Below are 27866 nucleotides of genomic sequence, written 5' to 3' on the forward strand. Positions count from 1 at the left end.
CATAAAATATGTTTGTTTCCGGCCAACAAACACAAATTGAGAGCAAGAAACAGCATAGAGCTCATGAAGCTGCCGTTATGTCCAATAAAAATATGGAAGTGGTGGACTTTGTTTGGCTCGGTGTCCAATTAAGCTGCTTTGGAATGCTCGGCCGGCAGACGCTGCTGGTTAATTGGAAAGAAATGGGGTGATTCCGCCACACATGATTTACTTCAATGCATGGCTAAGTATCGAGCTAATGGACAAATAATGAACCACTGACATTTTGCACCGCCTATAAGAAACACTCGAGCAGGCTCTTGGGACTTCTGGAAAAAAAGTGTCTAAGGTTAAACATCTTTATTGTGTCACTTGTATCCTTTTTTTGTTTGTTTGTTTGATTTTGCAAAATTACAGTAAACCTCCCCTCATAGGAGACTATTGACAGTACAGGCCAGAGCACAGGTGTATTTTTTTGGAGAACTGCATCAAAATCTATTCACATACTGAGGATCGAACCAGCAACTATCATATTTTGTGTTTAAAACCACTTTGGAAATGACTTCTCTTCTCTTCCTTATCTCTGTTGTGGGATTTGATTTGTGTTTGTTAAATATTTTAACATCAGAGGACCATCAACCACTAAGTTTAAGTTTAAGTGACATGGTGAATGTTTTAGCTAGTTAATAGATGATAGATTAGAGCATTACAATCAATTGTGAGCAAGAATACTTAGTACATATATATTGTATAAGAACAGCATTTAATAGATCAGCAGTTGGGCTAAGTTCACAATAAGAACGCATTTGCACAAATATAATGTATTTCTTTAAATGAACAATATGAAATGAATGAACAAAATTCACATTTATGAACAAAACATTTGCTTAAATTGAATACCTTCATTTAACTAACCCCTGCTAGTACAATATTTCTGAGGTGGTACTTCATTTGAAAAGTAAACAGTACCTTCAAAGTACTCTCAAAGCACTTTCACACCGTTACCACATTTATGTACTGATGTAGTCGTGTCAATATCTTGCCCAAGGATACCTCAACATCCCAACCACTCAGCTGCCTGAGCAATGCCGCCCATGCCCAGTATTTTAATTTTGAAGCTTAATTTGCACTGAACAGGATGTAACTGCTCATGTTTAATGCTCTGCAACTAGACAGTAGTTATCTTGTGGGCCTCAAATGTAATGTCAACAAAAGCGACTGACCATGTAAAAGCAGAACACTGTGGACCAGGACTTGATGAGTTGGTCGACATAGTCGGGTTGTTGACATAAACGGTGCCCACTTAAAGAATTTGCACTGTAATGACGTTAAACTTGGTTTGTAACGAGAGCGGCAATATCTGAAAGTGCCAACGCCATGTCCTTCAAAACAATGGATTGGTCAGCCATGTGCAGCATGGATTTAAGACTCGCCCAAAAAACCTGCTGCTTGCGCTCATCCGTCGGCCACTCCAGGTACGTCTGCTGCCTGAGCAAACTTCTAAGTCTCAAGTACTTTTTTGGCAAAGCATCGATTGGGATTGGCTCCAATAAGATGAAAACCAGGGAGTCGTGCTGAATGTCTACGGCTCGATGCTGGGCAAAGAAAAGCTCGTAGTTGCACCATTCGCTTTGGATAAAATGTTTGGAGAGGACAAACAGCACTTTGTAGCTGGACTCCACACTGTTGATGATGTTGTCGATGATCCAATGGCCTGGTACAAAATCCCGTTCATGAACACATAAGACGAGGCCAGCGTTCTCCAGGGAGGGCACCAGCTGACTGCGAACAAAGTTGGCATCACGGTGACTGTAGGAGATGAACGCGTGATGCGAAAATGACGCATTCTCCAGCATGTGTGAATGTTTCTTGCTGCGCCTCTTCACCCTAATCCACACCCACAACATCTTTGTGTACCACACGCCATCCATTTTGTAGTAAAGCAGGCCCAGGGCTGTCAACAGGACTATTATCACCGAGAACGCGACTGCAGTCTGGAGCCATGCTTCGCACGAGATCACGCTGGTTTTGTACTGGGAGAGCGGCAGGCCTGCCAAATTGGCCGGGGTGCTGCAGGAATAGTCCAAGGGCCAGTCCGAGAGCAAGGACTTGTTTAAGGCAGTGAGGAACCAATGAAGGTCGCAGGAGCATATAAAGGGATTGTTTCCAGCTTTGAGGGTCCGCAGGTCGGGAAGTCCCCCAAAGACATTCTTGGAAAGAGAAGTGATAGCATTCTGGTCCACAGATAAACTGATTAGAGTGGGGGCATCGAGTAGCGGAGGGAGCGCTTGGATGCTGTTGAAACTGAGCTGAAGGTGGGTCAGTTTGGGAAATCGGGACAAGTCCTCTTGGGTTATGACTGTTATTCCCGATTTCGATAAATCAATCCGCTCAAAATTTGATGACAGGCACTTGAAAATGCTGTTGCCGAGATTGTTGTTCCTTAGATTGATCTCGGTCAGTTGCCCGGGCCAAGAGCAAGAGTTGTCTTTCAGCTCAATGGAGTTGAAGCTCAAATCTAAGGACTCCAGTGTCTTCATCTGGTGTGTCTGTCTTGAGATGAACGCTAGACTACGAAAACGATTTTTACTCATCGATAAGCGCTTCAGCTTTGGGAACACAGAGGTGGAGGAACAAGAAGGCCACCAGAAACCGAAATCGGTCAAGAGGTTATCGGACACATCCAGCGTTTCCAAAGATGGCAAGGTGGACATGACTTTGCAGGGTAAAATGTTCATGCCGCTCCCAGAAAACTTTAAATAGCTGAGATTTGACCATCCATCAGAGTTGATGCTAATTGTGGGGTAACTGTACTGATAATGTTTGATGCCATCAAATGTCAGATAGCGGAGACTCATTGTGTGATTCAGGGTGTGAAACTGAATCCCATCCGGCGTATCTTCATTGTACGTGATGTTGATGAACGAGAGCTCCTGGATAGATGAGAGCTCAATGTCCTTCAGCAGCATCACCATGAAAGAACTATTTGTCCAGGTGTTCTCGATTGTGACGTTTTGCAAGTAAGGCATCGCTCTCATGTTTTGGAACACATCATCAGTGATGTTGCAGTCATCGGAGAACACTTTGACCAACCTCAATGCAGTTGCTCGCGTCTCATTCAAATCCCTCAGGAGATTCTGGAACAAATCAAAGCGCTGGCAAAATGATGCGAAAAGGGACATTTTCCGTAGGGACACTTTTCCAAGAGCTCCTGACTCGTACTTTTGCCAGCGATCACCTGCACCCAGAAGAAAATGTTGCAAGGAGATGTTCAGCAATGCTCTAAAGTCATTTAAATCCACAGACAGAGCAGTCTTACTTCCTAAGGACAGTACTTTCAGATTTGTAAGTTTCTGAAAAGACTCTGGTAACCGATAGCTCTTGTACAAATTGTGGGCTAAATCCAAGATGGTCAGTTGTTGCAGTGTAAAATCTGGAATAATGCTCAATTCATTGCTGGATATATTGACAACTTTGAGTGCTGGAGTGTGTGTAAACACGCTGTGAGGAATGTCCCTGAGGCCGCAATGGGTTGCTTTCAGAAAACACAGTCGAGACAATCGGTGGAAAGCCCCTGCGACAAGTCTTTGGATGGAGTTGTGGGAGATGTCCAGATACTCAGTGGTGTTCGGGAGATTGAACGGAACAGAGGTTAGATTTTTATAGGAAAGGTCTTGCACTCTCTTCTGTGACGTCACACACGTTTCAAATCCCTTCTCATCTGCACCGGCCATGCAATCAGGAGTTAACAGAGAAAACACCAAGAGGACAGTTGCACCGGTCCTAAAATAAAAAATCAACAATTTGTATGTAAGCAAAATGATCTAAGACAAAATAAGGTTGTTGAAAGAAGAGAAAAATTACCTTTGGCTCAGCATATTTTCCATAGCAGCAGAGTTCTGTCAACAGTCAACATATCAGGTCAGATTGTGCTCTGAATTTGAACTTCTGCTCTTTAGGGCGGTACTCGCTTCTGCTTTTTCATCATTTATTTCCTCATTTATGTTTTGTTTCACTTGGTTGTACATACAAAGATGAATGCAGGTTATAAATAAATAAAATATCAAATAAATATAACTATCTGTCAGAAAAGTGGGATTTTTTTGTTGCCTTTGTTGGGTCTTTCCTAATTAATGTCCATCTCCCTGACAAGAAAAGTTTCATTGTTTCATTCACCTTTCACAACACCTGAAGTTTCAATGGCCACTATTAGTTTGAGAGCACTGACAGCAAGTTTAACACGCATGAGACCTTATCACAGAAATGAGTTACTACAGCTTAAAATAATGGTGTACTCATTTTAGTTGCCAGCGGCTTCCACAATAATGGTTGTCTTCAGACATTTTCATGGTACAGGAAATGTAGGCGTAGCTGGAGTACTGGGAGTACTGAAGCACCTCAGCATACATTTATCTGTTTTATATTGTCTGATGACCAAGAATGATGTACCCTGCAGCCATCACTGAATGGTAGGGGAAACACTACCATTGCTACAGCTAAGTTTCATGCTAGCACTAAGTTTGCAATACTAATGGCGGTCACTCTGACTGTAAAACTGTGCCATGTGAAATGAAAGAACGTGATGACTTTTATTGGTTTTTATTCACTCCAAAAGGCATCATGAGGAGAGCAAAGATGGCTCACATGCAGCACACATCAGACAGCTTGAGAGTAGAACAAAGGAAAAAAGAAAAACAGACGCTGGACTTGTTAAGGTGGAAAGGAGAGGAGGAAGAACCCCACAGAGATCTTTGCTGATGATGAGGTTGATACATTCAAGCGTGCCAGGCCGCGTGATTGGTTGGGTTCTGTAACAGCCTGCAGAGCGTCAAGCGTTGTCTTCCTGCTTACACGTGACTCTCGTAGATGATCTGGCAGGGTGGGCTAGCCGGCTCCTCGCTCTGACGTGCTTCCACTTCCTTCTCCTGTGGAGAAGCTGGCGGTGAAGAACCGGGGTCGGTGGGCGCCGCCTCGGGTGGTGCATCAGCAGTACAGCAACCCTCGGCGGTGAGCTGCGGGTGTACTGACACCTGAATGGCAATGTGCTGCGGCTGCTCCTGGACAGAAGAATTGTCGGAGTCAGCAGCGGGGGATTCGCTTCGCTCCAGCTGGCGCCCTCGTTCCCGCTGCCTCTCCTGCAGGACAGTGAACACATCCCTGGCTCCGATAGCGGCCATCCCACTCACTGCCTCTCGACGTCCCTCTGGTGCTTGTCTGAGGAAGGTGTGCCTCATCTCCTCCACACCCACCACCTCCAAGATCTCCTCCATGAAGGTGCGACAGTTCATGATGAGCGGGGGGAGTGGGATGCTGCGCGCCAACTCCTCGATGTAGCGTGCAAACTCCATGGTCTTGAACTGCGTCACCTTGGCCAGCTCCAAGGTTTTGGTGGAGGTGATGATGGGGATGCGCTTGGCGATCTCAAAGGCCTTCTGCAGCTTTTCGGCACCCTCCGTGCGGAAGAACTCATTAATGGCTTTCTCAGTCTTCTTCAGGTGACTGCTCATCATGCAGAGGCGCGTCACGTTGAGCGCCATGATGATGGTGAAGGTCACCAGGCACACCACCATGTAGTACACACCCATGTCACCGTTGGTGAAGACCACGCGCAGCGTCACTGTGCAGTTGGAGGTGCCATGCACATTGGAGGCCACGCATGTATACTTTCCACGGTCGGCAAATTCGATGCTGGTGATGTTGAGGACGCCGTTCTCCAGCAGCCACCACTTCCCACCTGCAGAAAAAAAAACAGCAAGGTCACCCACCATCGGAGTTGCCTGCCTCCACGAGCTGTGATTCAACAACTGATTGTGATGTTGGTTTCTGAGGGGAACGCAGCGGACTGGAAGCAGACAAGCGGTACAGAGCAAAAATGATGATAAAGGTTGTACTAACAGGTTGTACTCTCCCCTTTTGGGATGGGCACGTCATGGCACCATTCCATGAACATGCACAGGCATGAGTGCTATGTAGCTCCTCACAGGGTATTAATGGCACCCCGTCATAGGGTTTCTCCAGATCTACAAAGACAATGCAGCTCCCTCTCAAATTATCTGTAATTCTCTATTAATATTCTTAAAGCAAATACTGCATCTGTAGTATTCTTTTTTTTTTTTGGCATGAAACTATACTGCTGCTCACAGATGCCCCGCCCTTCCTCACAACTTCATCGTATGGCTCATTAGCTTCATACCTCTGTAGTTGCCACAGCTCTGCACATCACCCTTGTTCTTAATAATGGGGCCCAACACGCTTCTTCTAGTCATCTTCTCACCACCTAAGATCCTCTGGAACAACCCAGTCAGGCACTCGACTGCTACCACTCCTAGACACTTCCATACCTCCATATGTATAGCGGTGTCTTCTCAATGCTCTTCTCACTTCATCTTCACCAATCTTTGCTACTTCCTGGTCCACAGCAGACACCTCTTCTACTCTTCTTTCTCTCTCGTTTTCTTCATTCATCCACTCTTTAGAATACTCTTTCCATCTTCCCTTCACACTACTGGCATCTGTCAGTACACTTCCCTTCCTATCTTTATCTTTATCATCATCTTTTCCTTATCACCCTAACCTGCCGCATGTCCTTGTCCTTCCCATCTCTGTCTCTCTGCCAGCCTGTAATCGCTCCTCTTCTCTCTCTTCTTACGGACACATCTTCCTCTTCTCATTCTTTGACCCAATTTCCACCGGCACCCTGTAGGTGAACAGCACCGATGGCAGTTGTTGTCAACCCAGGCCTCGACCAATCCGGTATGGAAGTCGTGTGTATAATTTGCATAATTTGTTTGGAACGGCACTCTCATTTTATTTCACTCAAGGGAGGGAGAGGGGAATCAAACTAAAGTCCATTGTCGTACAAATGGACCAATGAGAGTATAAACCGACTTGGATCTGTGATGGCAAGGTCCAGGTCCAGCAGGTCTGAACGAGACCGTCGAGGTGAGCCATAAAAGTGAAAATGCTTTGGATTCCAAAGTAAACAAGCAGATGCTAACAGGAAACTTGTAGGCATGTCTTACTGCTGGTGTCGGTGTCCACATGGTCCCCGTGAGAGTTGAACCACTTCACACTGGGAAACGGCTCGCCAGTGATGTTGCAATCAATGAGAACACAGCTTCCTTCGCGGGCAATCAGCTGGCTTGTGGCGGTGAGAACAGCCGGGACGGTTCCGTTATTGTCGGCGGCGCTGCCTTCCCCTGATGAGGCCGCGGTGGCATGAAAGGCAATAATAGACACCAGAAGCACCAAGTCCATCCTGGCGGCCTGCAACATTTTTCTGACTGTCGGCGCGTCACCCAAGGCGAAGAACACGGGTCATTCCTCCGGCGCCGCGCTCGCTGACTGGCTATCTCGGCACAGCGGGCAGGGAGACGGCTGGTGACCTATCTCGAGGACACATGTCACTGGCAAGGAGAGAAAGGTCAATGGGACAAACTCCACACACAAACACGTTACCGTGGCAACGGACACGGTGGACGTGATGTCACTGATATGCGACCACGTTTCAATATTCCAGTTGTATGGTTTGGAACAAATATAACATATAGCCAGTCTGTGTTAAATGTACATCACAATAACACCAAATCGTCTTCTATGTTCTAGTGTAAGTATATTTAGTATCTATGTTGTTGGTTTTGTGTGGGGAAAAAAGCCATTTCATTCGACACCTCTAAACCATTGTTCCCGTTGAAGCTAACGTTCCCAGTGTTACATAAATATTACATTGGATCATATTACAACAAACACTGGATCATATTACAACAAACCTTGGCTCATATTATAACGAGCATCGGCTCATATTAAAACAAATATCGTATTAAACAAACAGATATTCATATTACAGGAAAAGGGGATCCGTTTTCTTCCTGGTTAACATCATTAGGGAATGAACGAAATACATTTTGTCAAAGTACACCTCCTCGGAATAAACATTATGCAAAATAATGTTAACATTGCTTCTTGGGGAGTGTTCTCGTCTTTATAAAGAATCCAAAATCATGGTGGAAAAGGGCTTCGGGATATGGCTATAAACTGGAAGGTGGGTCTTAGTCACGGGACCCTCCGAGCATTAAGCTGCTAGCAACTGTCGATAAGCCGACGTAAAATTGGACGACCGCATTAATGTTATGGTGATAATTCAACGATGAATATTACACGCTTAGCACACGGAAAATACCGAACTGGATGCATTACAAAAAACAACGGAAACCCTCAACCGCTTTGTCGTCGACGTCAGTACTGCTCTAAAAGTTCGTGGCCGTTTGTTCTTTTTTATACTCACATCAGGACTCGTCAGTGGACCAATCCTAACAATTGCTACGAGTTTCTTCTTCCTTTAAGGGATTTTAGTTTTTCCAGTTGGACACTCCATCCACCGAGCTCTTGGCACACGCGCCGCCAGTTGACCACGAGGGGGCGCCTCTCGGTGCTGCTATTGACCCAGCACTGGGGGCGCCTCTCGGTGCTGCTATTGACCCAGCACTGGGGGGCGCCTCTCGGTGCTGCTATTGACCCAGCACTGGGGGGCACCTCTGCAACATTACATTATTGTAAAGTAGTGGTCCGAGTGTTTGTTATACACTGAAAGACCAAGCAATTTTTATGGAGAGCACAAAAATAAAAACTAATTTATTGAAACATTTAAGTCTGTAAGTCTTAATTTTGCCCATCATTCACAATCCTTATGTGAAACATGAACATATGTGAAACATATTTCGAGAAAACTAGTTAATATGAGCTAGCTAACAACTGACGTCATGGGATATACTTATTTTGACACAAAAGCCCTCACAAAAAAAAACCCTCAAAAAGGCCAAAAGTGTTCCATTTACATAACGAACTTCCATATTAACCAAGCCACAGCAATATTATTGTGATCGTTATTGTGGCATTTAACATACAACTATATTTATCCAGCGGACTATGCATCACTCACAGACGGAAGAGCAGATACCTAACTCTACATTTCGCTACAAAGACTCAACAAGATGCTTTGTCTTGTGCTGGAAGACACAGCCATCCCAAGGAGAGCGGGCCTTCTAGGTGTTGTCGCTGCTGTTGTTGACAGAACTAGCATGTATGTACTATGTGTGTATCAATACATTTCATCAGTGTACGTGTTAATGCATGATCACAGCATGTACCTCAAACAATGCAATATTGTTAGAGGGATTTTTGGAAGAGGGCTTCTTGGTCCAAATAGATGTAACCCAATGACAGCATTGTTAGCTAGCTGATATAAACTTGTTTTCTCATGTTATAATTTCCAGAAAAGGGAAAGAAATATGTGTTTGTGTTTCACATAAGTATTGTGAATGATTGTGAATTCCATAAAAAGTGTAGTTTCCCTGTAAACGGGAACCTATAGGGGACCTGCTTTTCCCACTTGTCTGAGCTATAAATGTCGTTAGAATGTTGTATTCTGGTGTTAAACGATGCCAACGTTTCATATAACGATGCACATTTGGAAGTGAGCCCTGAAAAAAGAAAGTGATGGCTCAAAACGCTCGGTTTTAAAAAGCGTGGTAAAACTGCCCCTTTGTGATGTCACAGAGGGGCAGACTTCCTTATATGGTTCATAGTTGGGAAGCACTTTGGGTGTGTGACCAATCACAGCGGAGTGGGCAAGGAGAACAAATCAAAGGAAATACATCTGGGATAGGTGCAGATTTAGATTTTTTTTTTGCAGGTTATTGTGTGTAGCTGCTCTATAGGAGACCACAACACAATACAAAGGGTCGAAAAATGAGCATAATAGATCCCATTTAAAACATTTGGGCATGTACAGTGCAAAATATTTTTTTTCCATTCATGTTCACCTCCTCCAGCATGTATAATGAGGAACATGCGCTTTGACAAATGTTCTTTTGCACGCCATAACATCTTCATGTAAAATGAAGAGGAGCTGGTCAGGAAGACTCTCTGATTAGGTTGGCAAGGCGTCTGAAGGCCTGTTGGGAGATGAATGAAGTGATTCAGTGTTGCATTTTGTACTGCGTGTATGGGTGTTTGTGCGCACGCACGCATACTTCATCAATCTGTTGGGGAGTAGACAGTGAAAAAGCCGCTCTGACGTAAGGACACGGCTTACTGCTGTCGATCATGAACACGCTTCCTGGAACCAGCAGCACCTTCACGTGGGACAAAACAAGTCAAGCCAAGCGCTGCAGGTTTACATCATGTTGCTACACGCGTGCACACACCTCCTTCTCCAGGGCCTTCTCCATGATGAGCTGCCTGGTGTCTTGGATTTCCTTCAGTTTGATCCACAGGAACATTCCCGCCGTTGGGGTGTGCCACTCTGCTATACCTGTGCATGTTTTATTTTCTGTCAGTTATGTCATCGAGCTCCAATACAGAACTTTTATTCTTTATTCACAAACACCAAAAGTGTGAAAATACCTGAGAGCCACTTGTGGGCGGAGCTAATCATCGCATCACGTTGTTTTCCGTAGAAATCAATCACTCTGTGACAAGAAGAACGCTCACAACAAAGGGATCTTTGTTCTTTCAGAACAGGAACGCTGGCAGCGACATACCCGTCTATGTGGCGAAGGAAGCCATCTTGACCCCAATCGTGCAACAGCTGAGACACCATGAGCTAAAAGAGGAGCAAGCATGATGGCAGCGCAGGATGAGCGGGATGAGACCCCGCGGGCGTGGTCAGGCTCACCTGTGTGAATGTGCTTGTGTGCATAGTGGATGCCTGAACGTGCAGCACCACCCGCTCCAGCAGAGGTTTGGGCCCTGTTACAAAACCTATCCTCAAGCTGGGCCAACACGTGCAAACACACAAGGAGTTGAAGGAACAACTGTGGTAGTCGGGATTTCATCGGGGGCTCACCCTGAAGACAGGATCTTGGAGAAGGAATCGGTTCTGATGATCCGCCCATCCACATCCATTGAGAGGAAAGTTGGCGCCCATGGCTGCGATGTTCACAACCCAAAAGAGGAGTTGTCACCAGGTGAAATAGCGAGGCTGTGTCTCAGAGGAAGCATAAGTGCGTTCACACTACTCGGTGGCGATGTAGTGGAAGCGGAGGAACTCATTTGAAATAATGGCTGCTGATGAGCAAACCATACAACATTAGACTGTCAAACGTAAGTACACAGTCTACCTATGGAGGTGTACTGTCCAAAGTATTCCAATTGAGACCCAGCTTGAGAGCAACAAGTGAAGAAATGTGATCACCTTGTCAAATTGCAGGAAGTAGTAAGGGTCGTCCTCGATGATGAGCATGTCGTACGTCCTTGCCAGCTGCAGCAACAGTAAGCATCAATCTCCATTGACAGACCATGAGACGTTTCATCTTTTCACCTCATAGACTTCCTTCTTCCTCTGAGCTGTCATGGAGGCGCCGGTGGGGTTTCCTCCATTGGGAATGGTGTAGAGGACCTTGGGAACGCCGCTGCCGGGCCTGTGAACATCTGATGGGTTCCAGCGAGACAAGACTTCCTTCAGTGCTGCTGGTATCATGCCATGCTGATCGCTGCGGACGTTGATAATGTTGCAGCCTAGCGGCTGTAGCTGCAGGTGAAAGGAGGGGAGTCAGAAGGTTCCAGAAGTGTGGAGCTCATGTTCAAGAAATAAGTCTCACTGCCGCCAGCGTTCCCGGGTAGGTAGGCGAATCCAGCAGTACGTTGTCTCCAGGGTTGACCAGCATTTCAAACACCTGCGGATGCAAAGATGGAGGTTGAAGGAAGCCCAGACAAACAGAGAGAGAACAAATGTAAGAGACGTACCTTGCAGAGCCCTTCCTGGCTTCCTGTGGTCACGCACACGTCCATTTGGCCATTCTCAGGACTACAGGTGACCGTGGGTGGGTTGTGGAGGCTCTTCTGCAGGTTCTTTAACCATGTCAGTAGCTCTGGGATCCTATGTGAAGATTACAGGTTACATTGTAGAAACCTTCAGGACTTTGTCAGGAAGCCTGTTACCCGCTGGAGGCCGAGTACTGCAATGCCCTTTTCATGGCCACCTCATCAAAGGAGATAGCCTGGCCGTTCTTGACCTGGATGGTCGCTGACTCAAAGGGGAAGGTGTCAGGGTTCGGCGCCCCACCGGCCAGTGAGATCAGCGATGGAGGTGAACGCTGCTGCAGCTCAGCTTCATGTACACAACAGCATCATGAGGCCATGACAGTGTTGAGCTGATAATTGATAGATTTTTTATTTTAACTCACTCAGCATTCTGATGGGCGATGGCTTCCTGGCTGCGCTGACCGCAGTCAGAAATCGAGCATAATTCATCTTTCCTACAAGCACACTCAGTTTCTTCTAAAAGTCAGCAACTTTTCATTTGTTTCTGCAAGACAAAATATGTGAAACATGTCACATACAGGTTGACCCACTACTTAGTTAGAAGTATAAATATATAAATAGCTCCTTTTATGGGGTGCTGGAAAAGTCCGGCTTTAAGTGACCTACAAGATCCAATTGAGCTGACCTTGTGATACTTACGGGCGACTCCTTTACGTCCAAAAGCTCTTTGAGTTACGAAGGCCGCCATTACCGGAAGCAAGCCATCTTCGCGTTGTGCCGCCTATACCACGTCGCAGTCCTGCTATAAGACACCGCGCCTTCCCGGCTTTACGCCCAACAAAATGGAAGTAAAATGAACTCAAAGGCGGTTAAAGCCAGGTGCCACTAGAGGGCAGTAAGCGTCAAGGAGAGATATGACCGGAAACAGTTAAGTGACGTCACCTCCTCGTTAGCGTTGGTCTGCTCTATGCTAACTCGTCTTTTTAACTGTTAAATCGTGTCTTCTAAAGCCGAACATCAAACGTTGGTAGCATGTGTTTGGTTTTATTCGCAGCCGTTTTAGTTAAGGCTAAAAGTTAAGGTTCGTAATGGAAAATGCACATATTAATGTGAATGTACCACGTTGAATTGTAAGCAGTATTTAAATATTCCGTTTTGTTTTCATGTGTACTTTAACGTTAGATTGGGTGCAAACTTCGACCTTGGATGACTTGTGTATGCAATTACTAAAGTGTATGAAAGGTTGCCGATGAAATTGCATTATGTTTTGTTTTTAAAACGTATTAACAAAGTTGGAAACAGTTGTTAAATGTAACTGTTAATGGGTCTTTTTGTGGGGTAAATCAGATAAGAGCGTTATTGATCCCTTGGGCTTGTGCCCACGAGGAAATTAAGGTTCCAATAAATGGGGAAGAGGAAAGAAATGGTTCATTCCAGATTTCTAGGTGAGCATTATTTGTATAATTGACATGTTCATGTTTGGAGTGCATGAAGCCATCTCATTGTTTGGTTGTGTACAGGTGACAGCAGCATGGGAGCGCACGCCGTGCACAAGCACAAACACAAAAAACACAAGAAGCACAAGAGGAAGCATCCGGAGCCTGTGTTGGTTCCTCGTCCACCACCACCACCGCAGCTGCGTCTGAAGATCAAGCTGGGAGGACAGACGCTAGGAACCAAGAGGTGAGGCACGCTTAATTGTTGTGTTTTTGACTGGTTGTTGACGGCTGTATTTGCCGGTAGTGTCCCCACCTTCACAGTGCATCCCGGTGTGGCTTGTCCTCCCTCGCCTCTGACCATTGTGGACCATGACAATGATAATGACGATGACGACGACGAGCCCTCTGTGCCGCTGGAGCAGTATCGGGCGTGGCTGGGTAAGATGTAGACCCAGCTCACGTCCACTATGATGCTTTTGTGCAATTAATTCTATCGCCTTTATTTTGAATGCCAGATGAAGACAGCAACATGGCTGCCTCTCCTATGCCAGATATGGACTCAGACACGGTGCTGGGAGGTCCCGTGGACGACGAGGAGAGATGGCTTGATGCACTGGAGAAGGGTGAGCTTGACGACAACGGCGAACTGAAGAAGGAAGTGGATGAGTCTCTGCTCACCACCCGACAGGTGAGGGGGGAAGGACCGGATGAGCTTTGGCTTGCGTTCTCGCTAACAAGACGCTGTGTGTGTGTTCAGAAAGCGCTACTCCACAAGCAGCAGATCCAGCCCCTCCTGGAGCTACCCATGGGCTACAAGGAGAAGGAGCTGACTGCTGAGATGATGCAGAAGCGGGAGGAGCGCGCTCGGAAGAGACGTTTGCAGGCAGCCAAGAAGGCAGAAGAGAACAAGAACCAGACCATTGAGAGGCTGACCAAGACCAGCAAGGCCAAGATCAAAAGCATGAGAGACAAAAAGTCCAAGCAGAGTCAGTGTCCCATCATCCACTACAGCAACTCCGCCCAGGGGGTCACCATCTCCTTCCCACTGGGCATCCCCACTGTGAACGCAGCAGTGCCCCTTCCGCCCCCCCCAGCCCCTGTGATTTGTGGGGTCAGTGGCTGCTGCGAGCTGAAAAAGTACAGTTGCTCCACGACCGGCGTCCCTCTGTGCAGTCTCCAATGTTACAAGAAGAACATGCAACACCACCTACAAAGTCACTCTGCACATGCAGCGGTGTCATAAGAACCATTAACCGACATTCATACACGAGTGTAACAAGGACATGTTTATTAATAAATTAATGTCTTGTGTGTCTTGTGTGGGGGTGATTGCATCATGTGGACAAACCGAAGGACAACCTGAAAGCCATCTCCACAGGGACCTCTGGGACAGAGTCGTGGAAACATACGTAGAACTCCTGAGGAACGGGTTCTAGCAACAACCGCCTTAAGACGGGGACAAAGGTCCAAAAGAAAGTTTAGTTGAGCAGCAAGATGTTGTACTGTAGTCAAGGCAGACCTACCCTATCACCCAGTAAGTTAGGGTGGGGGCAGGCTTCCTCTGGTCCGTCCAGTTTGGTGCTTTGCACTGGAACAGGACTCCATGTTCTTTGACCGGGCCCAAGCCCCAGCTGGCACTTCGAGGCTTGTCTTCCGCCTTCCTGCCCTGTAGGGCAAGAGGGAAAAGATGCTTGCAAATGAAGAAAAATCATTTTAGAACTTTAGGCCGCACTGACCGTAACTGGCAGGTTCTGTTGGAATGTCTCCCGAATGGACAGGCAGCAGTGATGAAAGCTGTGGATGAGCTGAGGGTGAATGGATCCGCCGAGCTCAGCCTCCTCTGTGTGTGTGGGAGAGATGAAGATTCCCTGGACCGTTTCCATGAGGACGTAATGGAACAAGGTGTTTTCGGCACCGGAGCTCAGTCTGTCGCATATGAAGCTGACATCAAATTCACTCAGGTTGTGCTAACGTCCAACATGAGGCAAGGAAATGTTTCGAGACAAACTTGGTGGTGTTGTGTGCCTCCTGCGTGTCCCTCGCACTCACGGTCATCCTCACAGCCGCCATCCTCGGCACCTGACCGGAAAAGGTCCACAGTCAAGAACATGGATGGTGGAATGTCTCTGGCTCTCACACCCATCTGACTGGTTGTGTTACCTTGAAGAGGCTCCCACTCCCATCAGATCCCAGCGAGTCCCGCCTTCCCCCCAGGGTCCTGGCTGAGCCAGGACTAAGACCATGAGGTGCTGAAGAAGCTGCTCCATTGTCTGAGTGTCCCTCAGCCCCACATTCCGACGTGCTCCTCTGGGGGCTGGACTTCCGGGCCCTCTCTCCAAAAAGGCTGCTGCCTCTGGACGCTAATGAGGAGCTCTTAACGTTGGCGAGTTTTCCGAGGATTGGCGAGGAGGCGGCCAGGCCGTCAAGGCGGATGCGGGATGTGGCAGCGGGCAGAAACCAGTCGGCAGAGGACAGGCAGGGAACAGCGGCAGCACTCAGACGTTCCTCCAAGGCCTCCTCCAAGGTCTCCAATTGCCGCAGCGTGGCCTTCACCTGAGGGCGGGTGGGTTGTTGTTTGGCTTCTGCCACACAAACTAAACAAGGAAGGCGCTTTACCTGAGCTACATAAACGCAGTCTGGTCCTGAAGGTCCAGAAGACGACATGCAGCCTTCCATCTCCAGCAACACACATTGCATGAAGAACCTCTGGGCAGGACACACACAAGGTCATGTCGCCTGAGGACAAAACACCATGCTGCATCTCTTCACCTGGCTCACGATGAGGAGGAAGCGGCGTCTGCTGCTCTGATGAGGGAACACCTCCCTCCAGATGACCAGCTGGGCCGCGCGCTGCTGGGCCGCCCGCTGCTGGGCCGCCCGCTGCTGGGCCCCCCGCTGCTGGGCCGCCCGCTGCTGGGACGCCAGCGGCAGCAAGCAGTAGTGCTTCACATACAGACACACATCCAGCAGCTCCTCTTTGGCAAGATGGTTGGCAATCAGGTAGGACTAGCGGGGATCAGCACAAGCGTTCCGAAGTCTGCATTTGCCAACTACGAAGATGATCTCATTTTGAGACACAAAACAACCTTGTAGAACAGACAAGAGCCCAGAATCCCGTAGAGACGCCTCAGGCCGAAAACGTCCTCCGACTGATGATGGTCAAAAGAACGACAGTCACAGGAAGTCAACACAAGGCTCATGCATCCTGGTTGCTCATCAGCTCACCATTTCTCCAAAATCTGAGGCTTCAAAGTCGGTGAGGAGAGCGTCCACCTCCATCTACGGCAAAGACCCAAATTAACATTCAAATAAATACTGGACATTAGGTGAACAATGCTTTACTGCTTGGGACATGAAAGGGAGTTCTCCATCAGGATTTTCAGATCGCTCTCACTTTGATTTTGGGTGGCAGCGTGAGCCATCGGACTGCCGGCAGTCCGTCAAGGAAGAGGCTCCCAGAAACATTCAAGGACGGAAATAAGACAGCACCCCTCAGATAGGATGGCTGGATGAGCCGCTGGAAGAACAAGCAGAAGAACTGGTCGAGCTGCGGCCTTTGCTCCGCCCTGCAGAAGGCGCTGTGGGGGACAAACAGATCAAATTTAAAACGAATTGAAGTCCATCACTTGGGACTTTTTTCATCTGACCCACCTGTCTAAGGATCCGTACATGACTTTTAGTGTCCGCACTACGTCTCCCACCAGTGAGCGTAGGCACACCAAAGGAACGCTGGAGGAAAACCAACTGTGCTCATGTGCTACATCTTCAAAGCAAACAGGGACAGGGGTTTGTGTACCTCTCAGCAGGAAGCCCAAAGACCAGCAGGGCGTGGCCTTCCTTCCAGTAGCCCACATGGACCATGTGTTTGTCCAGCATCAGCGTGGAACTGAACCAGAACAAACAGTTTGAAAGCAGTCCGCTGTGGAAAGCAAGCTGGAAGTTCTCGTACCTGACGATGCTGCTGCCTGTGACATTGTCCAACATGTCACACAGCGTTAGGAACATTCCTCTGGCTCCTTTGAGCTGAACGGACGCCTCAGAAACCGGGTATTGGTACAAGATGTCTTCCTGTGCACATCACAACAGCAACAGAACCGTTTCCACAGGAACATACCAGCGGGTTGAAGAGACATGGTTTCTCCAGACTGACCTCCTCCTGTGGCGATGCGGCATCCATCTTGAGTGACAGGTACATGACCATGTGTGGGATGTGGTTGATGGACAGCTGCAGTTCGGCCATGTCCTGCCCGCACAGGAGGCGCACTAATGGGCTGACGGGCAGCAAATTCTTCTCCCTGAGACCTGGGCCGCTGTTCCTGCCCAATGTCTCCAAGGTCAACCTCACCTTGAGAATAAAATGTGGTCATCGTCGTCATCAATATACAAATGTTAGCATGACAATTAGCACACTCTTGCTTACATGTGTGATCAATATGATTAATGTGTCTCTGACTCATTGATTTAAAACAATCAATAGCGCATAATTTCACCATGTCCTTTAAGATTGCTATGATGTGCTGTGATCACCATGTTGTTGTTCCCACCTGAGTTGGTCCTGGGACACACGAAAGAATGTTCTCAATGTTGTCGGCATTGACGTCCACGGCGTCCACGGCGAGCAGCACATCGCCTGCAGGAGCAAAGGTGACATGTTTATTGGCTGCCATGGTAACATCTGGTCAGGGTTTTGCGTTCACCAATGAGGATGCGGCCACATTTGCTGGCAGGGCTGTTAGGAGCAAGGCCATCAACGGTCAGTCTTTTCTCTTTCCCCGCGTCTCCGTGAGCGCCGATCCCAGATGGCCGATGCACAACGCCCAGCAGGGCCTCCAGCAGGGGTGAGGACGAGCCTCCAGAACGCTCGGGGTTGATGTTGATGCACACTTCCTTAAGCAGCTGCAGACTGGCGGAGCTCTGGCTCTTCAAGGATGTTGGTGGTGGTGATAAGGTGGAGGCAACCTTCCTGCCGCCTCTGCACGCCGATGGCTGTTGTTTTCTCCTGTTGGGCTTCCTCAGCACTGGCTCAACCTCCTCCATTTGCGGACTGCATCGGTGCTTCTTGGTGACCTCCGTGATGAGGTCTGCCTCTTGGGAGTGTATGTGACTGGTGGGCTTTTGTTGAGCGGCGGCTGACTGCGCCAAGAGTGCCTCCTCTTCTCCCTCGCTCAGCTCTAAGTAAAAGAGCTCGCCGATTGTCTGGATGTCATCCAACCATTCTACTTCCAGGTCACTGACACAAGTTGACATTCAGTTAGCAAAAGCAAACAAACATCACCTATTGTCAATTATATGCTAATAGCGCACAATAAGCAAGACTACTGACAGTAGACATGTAAATAAAGCACTTAATAAATACAAACTGCTTTTATACTTTGAACACAACTTACTCGCTCAGTCCACTCGACGACTTGGACGCGCGCTCACGCACATCCACGCAAGCCATGTTGTCTCCACGCCGGTTAATCAAACTTTAAGCAACTCAAGAGGCGATAGTCTCCCGCCGCCATGTTGAAAAACGCTCCCGAAAATCACGTGACGCATTGGGCTACCTCTCTTCTTCTTCGGTTTTACGGCGAGTGCCGTCCATCACTTTGGCTCATTACCTAGGGCTCCATCTCGTTGGTGGATCTGGTTTCGTTGCCACTGACAACAGGCTAGCAAGCCAGCTAGTCAGCAGGCTAGCGAGGCTCAGGTGAACTCCAACTCAGCTGTACTAAATTTAAATAAAAAGACTTTCTCTAAGGCGTGGCGTGTAAATATGAGTCATATGTGAGAAAGTTGGTGCGTGATTACCATCACAATAAAACAAAGAATTTAATACATTTATCGTCTTTTTAGTCTTTTTCCCTCTGGCCAAACATGCTGCTGGACAGATAATGTTTTGTTGTTTTTTCCAATTAACCAAATCTCCATTGTATAATTAACTAAATCGTATCATTAAAGTTGTCACTAAAGCTAACCCTTACAATCGAAAGCGATCATTTTTCTTTCCATCTTGTGTATCGTGACGTCATGTATATGCGACACAATCACATGTCGCCACCGGAAGTGTTTTCGTTTCGTTACTATCGCTCACTCTGGGGATACAAACAACTTTTGAACATTTTCAAACCGGACACACCGAGAACGTCTCGGTGTTTTATTGTCCAAGTAGTTTATTACCTCTGAAATGGCTGATGGTTCACCAGGTTGGACTGAAAAGCAGACGGATGGGTTTTCAGAGATGATGGAACTGCTTCACATCGACGTGCAGGACCAGGAGGAACTTGAGGGGACGCCTGAGAGAGACCCCGCTCACTGTTCAGTAAGTAAGTGGTAGAAAGGCAACAACACGTTGAACTCTTTCAGGTTTGTCTTCATGAATTCTGAGTTGTAAGTCTGTGTTGACACAGAAGAATGTGTTGCGAAAGCAGCGACACTGGCAGAGGCAGCTGGCTGCCAAAAAGAGCAGAAGGAAGGAGGAGAAACTGCGAAGGAAGCTCAATCGGGAGTTTGGTAAAGACGATGAACAAAGAACCAAGTGCAAAGTGTATACAGTACGTTAGTTTGTCGTGTTTTTGTGTTTATGTGTTAGCGCCCCCTCAGCAGAGCAAGCGGGTCATGAAGGCCATCACCAGAGAACGTTTAGCCGAGGCTCGCTCCAGTGGCCTCAAAGTGTGCATTGACCTCAGCATGACACACTGCATGTCTGACAAGGTGGACAAAACTCCCAGTAAGCCCGAAAGCACGTAGCATTATGTGGCTTTTCTTGAAGGTGTCCTGTGTTCTGTACTGCAGGAGGTCAGCAGACTTTCAGCTCAGTTACGGAGGCTCTACGGTTCCAACAAGAAGGCCCTGCAACCGTTCCATCTGTTCCTGACAGACCTGAGAGAGGACAGTCGCCTCCTCAGCGAGTGTGTTCGCATGAATGCCGGCTTCTTGGATTACTCGGTGAGTCCTCAAAAACAAATGCTGCTGGTTTCTTGGCTTGACGGCTCGATCGTGTCTCGTTCTCTCAGATGGAAATAACACAGCAAAGCTGTCTGGACGTTTTCCCGGCACAAAGTCTTGTGTACCTCTCACCAGACGCCGAAGAAGGTGCATTACTTTTTCTCTGCTTCACATCTAAACAGGAAAGATGAAAGTTTGACAGTGTTTTCAATTCATCAGCTTTGGACTGTGTGGAGCGTGACAAGGTGTACGTCCTCGGAGGACTTGTGGATGAGAGCGTCCAGAAGGTACATCACGTCTTCCACTTGATTGAATCTCAAACCCACTTGTTGGATCTTCTGTCCTGCAGACATTGAGCCTCTGCCGGGCCAAAGAACTGGGTGTCCGAGTGGTTAGGCTCCCCATCGACGAGTACATGCAAAAGAAGCACAACGACAAGAACTTCCACTCAAAGATTCTGGCCATCAATCAAGGTGAGCGGCATTCTTCATCTCGTTTACTCGTGGTGGTCATTTGTGTGTTGATTCTGACCGCCACTCCTCTTTGCTCCTAGTGTTGGACATCATGCTGACTTTGTGTGAAACGGGAAGCTGGACTCATGCTTTGAGCAAGTGGTTCCCCCAGGGGAAGGGTTATGTGGTTGCACCGCACTTCCAGGACTCTATTTCTCCTGACCCTCCACTGCAGTGTCTACTTCCGGAGAATAAGATTTGTTGACAGTTCACATTGGACGTTACACGACCCCCTTGGTCTTGGACAAATACATGCAACACTGAAGAATTGAACTGTCCACATAACAGGACACAAGAACATTTGTGATTGTGATTGGCTAGTTTGACTCATGAGCGACTAGTGAGAAATCGACCAACTTTTTCTGGTGTCCTTGGAGAGGTTTTGTTTTTGTATTGGGGGACTGGAAAGTGAATGCACATATTGATCTGCTGTTTCTCGTCTGAGACATCTCTAGAGAAACTGATTTATCTGTACTGTACAGACTGAACTTGAAAATGCAACCAAAGGGAGGGCATACAAGCGTATTCAAGAGTCAGATTGCTGGTCTTTGTTGGTCATCTGGATGCAACCCCACCTCCTTGACTGCTACCATCAGTGGTGGCTTTCTGACAAGTTGTGGCGTGCTGGTCCCAAGTGTGGCTTCATCATGCAAAGCCTCAACAAAATAAACACTTATGGCTGCAAACAAGGAGCTTCAGATGCTCAGCTGACACACACACACACACACACACACACACACACACTTCAAGTGCAGAATGTCATGTGGGGGACAATAAAGGACGCATGTGTGAGACTTTTAATAATTTATTTGGCTGAGCTGCGTGTGTGCGAAAAAGAGAAAAAGCAAGCAGGAATTACAGAATAAATCAGGGATGCTGAAATTGTGGCTGGGGTGTCATTTTCTTACCGCAGCTTTTTATTGGCCATCAGGATATTGTGAAAATATAATGACTTTAGGATTTATGAAATATATTATTGCATAACACGCACTTTTACCAAATTTGCTTTGTCACACGCAAAGCTAAGAAGTGGATTTTTTGTTTTGCCAACTAATCATATATTCACATATGCTGGATTTGTTTTTGCATCTTTTCCTTTTTATCCCTGGGAACATCCCTGATATAGATGATTATGAAAGTGATGTTAGTAATATTATGTGTAACATGTGACTTAATAGAATATGCAGTTCAAGCAATCTGCAATCATCCTCAGGCGTTCACAGTGACCGCGGCCTCGCCGTACACCTGCCTGAGACCGGGACAGTCAAGCGTGACGATCAGCTGACTGGTGCCCGCCCTCTGCGGGGTGAAGAACTCACTCCAGGTGAGGGAGGAGCCTCCTGTGATGAGACTGACAGGAGACACACGACTGGTGAATTCAGACCAGCACAAAATCTACTGGTGCTCACCTGTAGTACTTTGACTTGGGCAGCATGATTCCAGATCCTTCCATGCGGATGTTGACATCCTCCAGGTTGGTGGCGAAGGGGTTGGTAAACTCCACCATCGCCGTCATCTCCTCGTTCACCTTAGCGGGACCTGACACCTTCCATGACACACACACATGCACACCATGGACCATGGAGCTTTGTGACAAACTGAGCAGCCTCTTGCTGGGTCTCCACCTTGACGCTGAGTTTGGGATTATGCAGGCGGACGACTTTCATGCCGGTGACGATGTGGCCCGTCTCGGTGACTTTCCCCGTGACGATGAAGTGCAAGTTGGACTGCTCCACCAGCAGCTTCATGTACTTCTTGGCCTCCACGTTCACAGACTCTGTCACAGCTGCATAGGACAAGCATGTTGACTCTTTCACCTGCACAAGATCCCCTTGAAGCACCCCAAGCACCGCCCTTGAAGCACCCCAAGCACCGCCCTTGAAGCACCCCAAGCACCGCCCTTGAAGCACCGCCCTTGAAGCACCCCAAGCACCGCCCTTGAAGCACCCCAAGCACCACCCTTGAAGCACCCCAAGCACCACCCTTAAAGCACTTACTCTTGCCCGGCCCAATCTTGATGGTGGGGGTGGTGAACAAGAACTCTGAGCTGGTGACACCCGTGTAGTAGACCACGCTGCCGCTGACGTATGCTTCCACGGTGCGGCGATGGTTGCTGCGATTGACAAACTTCAGAGTCAACTGGAAGTCGTCACCCAGGCTGACCTCCATGTTTGACAGAAGCAGGTCCACGTCAGCCGTAGGGGGGTTGGATGTCTCTCTCATGCAGCTGTACAACTCTGCTTTCTCCAGGACCGTGCGCTCCTCAGCACTTCCTGAAGGAGAAGATGACACATTGGTGTGGTCCAGGGTGGGACAGTTTAATAAGAGAAGCTCCTCAGCCACCTTCAGGGAATTTGTACTGCTCAGTGATGTCTCGGCGGCTCAGCGTGCCAGCAGCTTTAGTCAAAACCAGGCGGCCGATATGGGAGCGGTTCACCCGGACTGTTTCCAGGCTTCCGTCTCTTCTCCGGGAATAAAACACCATGTCGCTGTTCACCTGGGGGAAGAGTGCGTCAGAGTCTACCACGTTGGCTCCACGAGCACAAAGACCCTCACCTCAGCAAATATGAAGGGCGCATCAAAGGGGTAGCAGATGAACCCGTGTTTAATGGCGTGGACTGATGCTGGCCCGCATCTGTAAAAGCCTTCAAGGACACCTCACGTTTGACCTATGAACTATGACTTGAATTGTTCCTCATAGTTACCATCACTGGTCTCCTGTGGTGTCGCATCCACAACCTGCCAGCCCCCAAAGCCAGCTGGGAGGTCCGGTCTGGACATGTAGCATTCGTTCCAGCAGTGATAGTTCCTGATGGCACCAAGACCAGTTAGAGGAGGACCCGGCTTGACGAGCTTGACAGTAGTGGGCTTCCTACCAGATGGAGTCCCTCGTGCGGCTGCGATCTATGCGACCGTTTTCATCCAGGATGACGTCCGTCTTCAGGTTTCCATCGTTGTCATGGGCGGAGACGAAGTTGGTGATGACTCGGGATGGAATCCCCAGGCAGCGCAAGACTACAAATCCAGAGAAGAGTTGACACGTCATTGGATATAGTAAAGTCCGACGCCGGGAGGGGGCTTACAGCTGTTGAGGACGGCAGCAAAGACCCAGCATTGGGCGTAGCAGATGGGCGTCTTGCTGCTGGCGTAGCTGAGGAGGATCTCTGTGCTGCCCGTCCATGCAGTGGGCGCCACCCCGTATGTGTAGTCGCCACTCCAGTTCCCGACCAGCACGCCGTTGTCATCGTAAGAGTTCATCTACGTTGGAATTTGACTCGCTTGGTGTCTGCACTCGTGCTCAAAGATAGACTGAAGTGACTCACCATGGCGGAGGCCTTTCTGACCACCTTGATGGCATCTCCTCGGTTACTAATGGGCATCTCAGACCTGTCCAATATGTACAGGCATGCATCAAGGATGCCAAAGTTGAACTGGAACAAAAGCAACAGCAGTCAGTATAAAAACATGCACAGTCACTTCCTGTATTACCTGTCCATAGTTCCAGTTCTTCTCAGAGATGTCATCATGGGCACCATGGTAGATGATTCCTGTCTCCGTCAACACGCACTCCTCCCTCTCGGCGTCGTCATCCAGAAACACGGCATCGGCTAAGGGAAAACAAGATGAGCTCCTATTCTCAATCAATTTGGGGAACCCACTCCACTTGGAGCCCCAACTCACCCGCCGCCCAGGGGTTGAAGAGGACGTAGATGTCACGGCTTTTATCCCGCTTGGTCCTGCGGATACCGTAGGGGGTCACCACGGCGACATACATGTGGTACTTGCCCACGATGCAGGTGGCGGCGGGCACAATGCCCATGGTGAGGATGTTGTTGGACGTCTGGATGATGCGGCCCTGCCAGGAAGTCTGGCGCTCATCAGTTGGGAAGACGGGGATGTAGGTGTTCTTGCTGTACTGAGGACTGGCGCCTGAGACAACGCCAGACCACAATAACTGACATGTCCATAGACGTGTGTGAACACGTGGACTCACCGATGACAAACTCCACAACAAACTTGTCCTTGGATGCGTCGTAGGGACGGTTAAAAGTGATCTTCAGCTGGAACTCTTGGCCTCTGCGCACGATGAGATAGTCGGACTGATACAAGGCCGTGTGGTGGAGAACCTTGTTGGTCTCGTCTGGTTTCCTCATCATGTCCACATCCCAGACGTCCAGGAACTCTGGATATACACACGTTAGAGTTAGATTACATTCACATCCGTATGTGGAGCTGGATTAGTGAGTGAGTTGTCAGCTGTCAATCAATCCCTGGTATCTCTGTGAGCAGCCGGAAGACGACGTGATGAGATGACAGGAGGCAGGAAGTGAGCAGTTTATCCCGTGTGAGTGTCAATTATGTGTCAAACATTTAAGGGAAGATAAGAAGTTCTGCCGCTTGAACTAACAAATTTGATTCCAGCCAGCTGTCCCTCACCAGTCAAAGGTGGAAGTCCTCTTGGTCCGACCGCGCCAAAAAGCTCAAACTCGGGGATGTCAGATTCGTCAGAGTTGTCGTTGGCGACCGGAGCACCGGTGCGGCCCCGGTTGTTCACCTTGACACGGGTTTCGGTCGGAGGATTGGACATGTTGGTCACAGTTCTGGCAGACAAACAACACAAAGGAACAAATGATGTCATCTTAAGAAATGATCGCTTGGTGAAGTGGAGCGCAACTCATCAGTTGATCAAACTAGGAGTTATCGTCAATTAGTCACATCAACTGAAAGGTACTTTGAAAAAGTAATCCATCCATTTTCTACCGCTTATCCTCACGAGGGTGCTGGAGCCTATCCCAGCTGTCTTCAGGCAAAAGGCGGGGTCCACCCTGGACTGGTGGCCAGCCAATCCCAGGGCACATATAGACAAACAACCATTCACACTCACATTCATACCTTGCCTGCGCACAAACCACTTGTCTGCCGTGCAACCCATCTTGGAATATTATAAAAATATTATAAAAAATTCCCCGCTTTGCATGTTCCCCATGCATGCGTGGGTTTTCTCCGGGTACTCCGGTTTCCTCCCACATTCCAAAAACATGCTAGGTTAATTGGCCATAGGTATGAATGTGAGTGTGAATGGTTGTTTGTCTATATGTGCCCTGTGATTGGCTAGCCACCAGTCCAGGGTGGACCCCGTTTCTCGCCCCAAGACCAGCAACCCCCGCGCCCCTGGTGAGGATAAGCGGTAGAAAGTGAATGAGTGAATACGCCAACAAGCTGTGGACGCCCCTGTCAACACTTGAGGGACGCACATGGTCGCCATTATCCTCCTGGCAGCTCTTCGTGCAATTTAACATCCAACAAGTCAAGATGCTAACTGATGATCCAGATGTGAAGAAATGGTGAAGGAACCACATAAAACAGGAACAAACCACATCAGAAGTCACTCAAAATAAAAATCAAAAAATAATCGGCGTGAAGGTAATTGAAGTTCAGACATTCGGGGTCACCTCCTGCCTGGAGTCAAGAGATGGAGATGATGAAACAATGACCAACTGAAGCAAGTTGCAGTGAGAGTTGTGTGCAAAGACTGGTGTGACATGTCCTCACTGCCACACCCAAAGTTGCCACACAACTGAAAGAAGGTTGAGGAAGACATGTAGCACCCTTAAAAAGCAGAGAAGAGCAAACAACTCCTTCAAACATTTCACACATGCCATGTTTCCAAATGAATACCCCACGCCTGGAAATGTCCATCTGGAGAAGGAGCTCAAAGGTGACGTATCAAGCATTCAAGAGAGTTTCTCACCAGGAACTTTGCAAAGGGTCTCCAAGTGTGGACGCACCTTCAAGAAAGACGGAAAGCTTTCGTCCAACCGCTCAGATGCTTCTGCTTAAATAGTGGATTGGTGGTTAGTACACTGGTGGGTGGGACCCCGGCTTGTGTGTGTGTGTGTGTGTGTGTGTGTGTGTGTGAGTTGCAGTCAGTCCCAGTTGGGAGGAACATGTGGAATCTAAGATGTTCCTACAAACAAACAAAGCTTCTTGCACTGTCAACTGTAAAAAATGAAAGCGAGAATCATCTTGTGCACTCCTGTGTTTGCCCATCGTCACCTGGATGGTTGTCCAATATGGTGTCCTTGGTGTCCTATGGTGACCATGAGTGTCCATCACGCCACTCCAACAAGTGGGTTTGATGGACTCTGAAGGAGACATAAAGGTGTGTGTCGTGTCTACTAGCATAACTGTTCTTCAAAGCCTGCCAAAAGGGCAAAGAGCCAAGTGAGTGCACATGGACCACATGGATCCACCTCACACTTCAGCAGTTAGACGTCATGTTACAAAACTTCCTGCCGCCTTGGTGCTGCTCAAAGCGACCATGAGGCTCCTCCCCCAATGCCACAAAGGAAGCAAAATGAGGAAGAGGTGGGACGTGAGGAAGAGCTGACGGGGTGAGTACAAGCCAAGGGAAGTCCAATGGTGGTCCATGCAGGTGAGGATGTTTCTGGGACGGGAGGGAAAAGTCCAATATGATTGTGTCCTCGCTCAAGAAGAACTTCTTCCCAGGCGACTGTGGAGTCATGGCAGCTTGCAGCTTCGTGCAGCATCAACATCATCAACATCATCAACATCATCAACATCATCAACACCATCAACATCATCAACATCATCAACATCATCAACACCTTTGAGAAGAGAAGCCAGAGTGAAATAGAAGAGTCCAAAAGAATATCACGGTGGACGTAAGTAAGTTCATGTAAGTAAAAGTAAAACATATAAAACACACCAAGTGGCTAAAGCTAGCTTGGTAAGGCTAAAAGACACAACTGAATTCATGAAATTCTAATGCAGTGGAACCTCGGTTAGCGTACGCCCTGGTTAGCATGTTTTTCAGTTAGCATGAAAAGTGTACAGAAACATTTTGCCTCGATTTGTATACATTTTCTAGTTAGCATACAAATTTTAGCCCACAGGTAAAACAAAGTTTTCAAAAACTATGTTAAATAGTGTTATTACTACATTGAAGGAGTTTAACCGAGTTCTGAGTGTATTTTTTCTCGTTAGCAGCCCATTAGCTTGCTAATACAGTGAACTAGAAAGCAGACTTCAACTCCATGACCCATTAATGATGTCATCAGCAGTAAACTGCTACAAGTCTCAAAATGTTAACACAAATTTGACACTCCATTTAAGCATTCACAATATTGTAGGGCATCTAAAATGTTTCGGGTTAAAGTTGATGACTTTGTACGCTCGTCACGACGAAAATGATTTTGTGATGTTCCTCTTGCGGCCACCA

The 27866-nt window shown here is 47.9% G+C and overlaps 7 protein-coding genes across 11 annotated transcripts; 2 read left to right on the forward strand and 5 right to left on the reverse strand.

Annotated features, from left to right (window-relative positions):
• Window positions 1–725: 725 nt before the first annotated feature.
• On the reverse strand, window positions 726–4177 carry LOC131125471 (toll-like receptor 1). Its single transcript, XM_078794345.1, has 2 exons — window positions 3844–4177; window positions 726–3762 (listed from the first exon to the last, which is right to left on the reverse strand). The coding sequence occupies exons 1-2, from the start codon at window positions 3864–3866 to the stop codon at window positions 1308–1310; spliced, it is 2478 nt and encodes an 825-aa protein (XP_078650471.1). The 5' UTR covers window positions 3867–4177; the 3' UTR covers window positions 726–1307.
• A 385-nt stretch (window positions 4178–4562) lies between these two features.
• Window positions 4563–8427, reverse strand: mfap3l (microfibril associated protein 3 like). 3 transcript variants are annotated; one of them, XM_058066640.2, is made up of 3 exons: window positions 8264–8427; window positions 7002–7385; window positions 4563–5713 (listed from the first exon to the last, which is right to left on the reverse strand). In XM_058066640.2, the coding sequence occupies exons 2-3, from the start codon at window positions 7252–7254 to the stop codon at window positions 4827–4829; spliced, it is 1140 nt and encodes a 379-aa protein (XP_057922623.2). In that variant the 5' UTR covers window positions 7255–7385; window positions 8264–8427; the 3' UTR covers window positions 4563–4826. The 3 variants fall into 3 exon arrangements, with proteins under 3 accessions (XP_057922623.2, XP_078650502.1, XP_078650498.1); XM_078794376.1 differs by lacking the exons at window positions 7002–7385; window positions 8264–8427 and adding an exon at window positions 6321–6946; XM_078794372.1 differs by lacking the exons at window positions 7002–7385; window positions 8264–8427 and adding an exon at window positions 6173–6946.
• Window positions 8428–9727: 1300 nt separating this feature from the next.
• aadat (aminoadipate aminotransferase) lies at window positions 9728–12594 on the reverse strand. Of its 2 annotated transcripts, none has more exons than XM_058066639.2 (14): window positions 12442–12594; window positions 12165–12286; window positions 11920–12088; window positions 11725–11857; window positions 11580–11654; window positions 11300–11509; window positions 11174–11239; window positions 10826–10908; window positions 10655–10751; window positions 10521–10582; window positions 10384–10448; window positions 10185–10291; window positions 10011–10112; window positions 9728–9932 (listed from the first exon to the last, which is right to left on the reverse strand). In XM_058066639.2, the coding sequence occupies exons 2-14, from the start codon at window positions 12229–12231 to the stop codon at window positions 9891–9893; spliced, it is 1278 nt and encodes a 425-aa protein (XP_057922622.1). In that variant the 5' UTR covers window positions 12232–12286; window positions 12442–12594; the 3' UTR covers window positions 9728–9890. The 2 variants fall into 2 exon arrangements, with proteins under 2 accessions (XP_057922622.1, XP_057922621.1); XM_058066638.2 differs by having other exon boundaries at window positions 12428–12594.
• Window positions 12528–14492, forward strand: ino80b (INO80 complex subunit B). Of its 2 annotated transcripts, none has more exons than XM_058066648.2 (5): window positions 12528–12669; window positions 13263–13425; window positions 13486–13619; window positions 13697–13869; window positions 13939–14492. In XM_058066648.2, the coding sequence occupies exons 1-5, from the start codon at window positions 12657–12659 to the stop codon at window positions 14422–14424; spliced, it is 969 nt and encodes a 322-aa protein (XP_057922631.2). In that variant the 5' UTR covers window positions 12528–12656; the 3' UTR covers window positions 14425–14492. The 2 variants fall into 2 exon arrangements, with proteins under 2 accessions (XP_057922631.2, XP_078650505.1); XM_078794379.1 differs by lacking the exon at window positions 12528–12669 and adding an exon at window positions 12676–13187.
• On the reverse strand, window positions 14436–18891 carry intu (inturned planar cell polarity protein). The gene is made up of 17 exons (XM_078794338.1): window positions 18569–18891; window positions 17879–18411; window positions 17726–17811; window positions 17332–17526; window positions 17131–17249; window positions 16978–17067; window positions 16833–16910; window positions 16576–16759; window positions 16407–16460; window positions 16268–16330; window positions 15951–16187; window positions 15798–15887; window positions 15342–15734; window positions 15190–15260; window positions 14918–15107; window positions 14705–14847; window positions 14436–14627 (listed from the first exon to the last, which is right to left on the reverse strand). The coding sequence occupies exons 1-17, from the start codon at window positions 18622–18624 to the stop codon at window positions 14516–14518; spliced, it is 2694 nt and encodes an 897-aa protein (XP_078650464.1). The 5' UTR covers window positions 18625–18891; the 3' UTR covers window positions 14436–14515.
• Window positions 18892–19185: 294 nt separating this feature from the next.
• Window positions 19186–21351, forward strand: trmt10b (tRNA methyltransferase 10B). Its single transcript, XM_058066642.2, has 8 exons — window positions 19186–19485; window positions 19574–19676; window positions 19756–19877; window positions 19959–20111; window positions 20180–20258; window positions 20331–20398; window positions 20461–20584; window positions 20665–21351. Exons 1-8 carry the CDS (start codon window positions 19351–19353, stop codon window positions 20826–20828), a joined length of 948 nt encoding a protein of 315 aa, XP_057922625.2. The 5' UTR covers window positions 19186–19350; the 3' UTR covers window positions 20829–21351.
• A 67-nt stretch (window positions 21352–21418) lies between these two features.
• f13a1b (coagulation factor XIII, A1 polypeptide b) lies at window positions 21419–26468 on the reverse strand. The gene is made up of 15 exons (XM_058066635.2): window positions 26376–26468; window positions 25061–25224; window positions 24618–24806; window positions 24305–24553; window positions 24113–24231; window positions 23947–24054; window positions 23707–23881; window positions 23500–23638; window positions 23329–23432; window positions 23180–23268; window positions 22967–23120; window positions 22621–22896; window positions 22249–22409; window positions 22033–22169; window positions 21419–21974 (listed from the first exon to the last, which is right to left on the reverse strand). Exons 2-15 carry the CDS (start codon window positions 25209–25211, stop codon window positions 21833–21835), a joined length of 2193 nt encoding a protein of 730 aa, XP_057922618.2. The 5' UTR covers window positions 25212–25224; window positions 26376–26468; the 3' UTR covers window positions 21419–21832.
• Between the last annotated feature and the right edge of the window lie 1398 nt (window positions 26469–27866).

The sequence above is a fragment of the Doryrhamphus excisus genome, linkage group LG2 (assembly GCF_037039965.1).
Source record: "Doryrhamphus excisus strain RoL-2023G ecotype Guam linkage group LG2, RoL_Dexc_Guam_v1.1, whole genome shotgun sequence".
NCBI lineage: Eukaryota > Metazoa > Chordata > Actinopteri > Syngnathiformes > Syngnathidae > Doryrhamphus > Doryrhamphus excisus.

What these genes read in the sequence shown, in the direction of transcription:
- LOC131125471 (XM_078794345.1), bottom strand. Translation starts at nt 3,866, where the DNA reads ATGGAAAATATGCTGAGCCAAAG. An exon ending in GAAAATATGCTGAGCCAAAG is followed by an intron (nt 3,763 to 3,843) that starts GTAATTTTTCTC and finishes TTTTTATTTTAG; the next exon opens with GACCGGTGCAACTGTCCTCT.
- mfap3l (XM_058066640.2), bottom strand. Translation starts at nt 7,254, where the DNA reads ATGTTGCAGGCCGCCAGGATGGACTTGGTGCTTCTGGTGTCTATTATT. An exon ending in TGTGGACACCGACACCAGCA is followed by an intron (nt 5,714 to 7,001) that starts GTAAGACATGCC and finishes TTTTTTCTGCAG; the next exon opens with GTGGGAAGTGGTGGCTGCTG.
- aadat (XM_058066639.2), bottom strand. Translation starts at nt 12,231, where the DNA reads ATGAATTATGCTCGATTTCTGACTGCGGTCAGCGCAGCCAGGAAGCCA. An exon ending in ATCGCCCATCAGAATGCTGA is followed by an intron (nt 12,089 to 12,164) that starts GTGAGTTAAAAT and finishes GTGTACATGAAG; the next exon opens with CTGAGCTGCAGCAGCGTTCA. An exon ending in TCCAAGATCCTGTCTTCAGG is followed by an intron (nt 10,752 to 10,825) that starts GTGAGCCCCCGA and finishes GTGTTGGCCCAG; the next exon opens with CTTGAGGATAGGTTTTGTAA.
- ino80b (XM_078794379.1), top strand. Translation starts at nt 13,148, where the DNA reads ATGGGGAAGAGGAAAGAAATGGTTCATTCCAGATTTCTAG. An exon ending in CAGACGCTAGGAACCAAGAG is followed by an intron (nt 13,426 to 13,485) that starts GTGAGGCACGCT and finishes ATTTGCCGGTAG; the next exon opens with TGTCCCCACCTTCACAGTGC. An exon ending in CTCTGCTCACCACCCGACAG is followed by an intron (nt 13,870 to 13,938) that starts GTGAGGGGGGAA and finishes GTGTGTGTTCAG; the next exon opens with AAAGCGCTACTCCACAAGCA.
- intu (XM_078794338.1), bottom strand. Translation starts at nt 18,624, where the DNA reads ATGGCTTGCGTGGATGTGCGTGAGCGCGCGTCCAAGTCGTCGAGTGGA. An exon ending in TTTGGGCTTCCTGCTGAGAG is followed by an intron (nt 16,911 to 16,977) that starts GTACACAAACCC and finishes GTTTTCCTCCAG; the next exon opens with CGTTCCTTTGGTGTGCCTAC. An exon ending in GGAGTGGGAGCCTCTTCAAG is followed by an intron (nt 15,261 to 15,341) that starts GTAACACAACCA and finishes TTTTCCGGTCAG; the next exon opens with GTGCCGAGGATGGCGGCTGT.
- trmt10b (XM_058066642.2), top strand. Translation starts at nt 19,351, where the DNA reads ATGGCTGATGGTTCACCAGGTTGGACTGAAAAGCAGACGGATGGGTTT. An exon ending in GAGACCCCGCTCACTGTTCA is followed by an intron (nt 19,486 to 19,573) that starts GTAAGTAAGTGG and finishes GTGTTGACACAG; the next exon opens with AAGAATGTGTTGCGAAAGCA. An exon ending in CACACTGCATGTCTGACAAG is followed by an intron (nt 19,878 to 19,958) that starts GTGGACAAAACT and finishes TCTGTACTGCAG; the next exon opens with GAGGTCAGCAGACTTTCAGC.
- f13a1b (XM_058066635.2), bottom strand. Translation starts at nt 25,211, where the DNA reads ATGTCCAATCCTCCGACCGAAACCCGTGTCAAGGTGAACAACCGGGGC. An exon ending in TGTTGTGGAGTTTGTCATCG is followed by an intron (nt 24,554 to 24,617) that starts GTGAGTCCACGT and finishes GCGTTGTCTCAG; the next exon opens with GCGCCAGTCCTCAGTACAGC. An exon ending in TGCTGCCGTCCTCAACAGCT is followed by an intron (nt 23,639 to 23,706) that starts GTAAGCCCCCTC and finishes CTGGATTTGTAG; the next exon opens with TCTTGCGCTGCCTGGGGATT.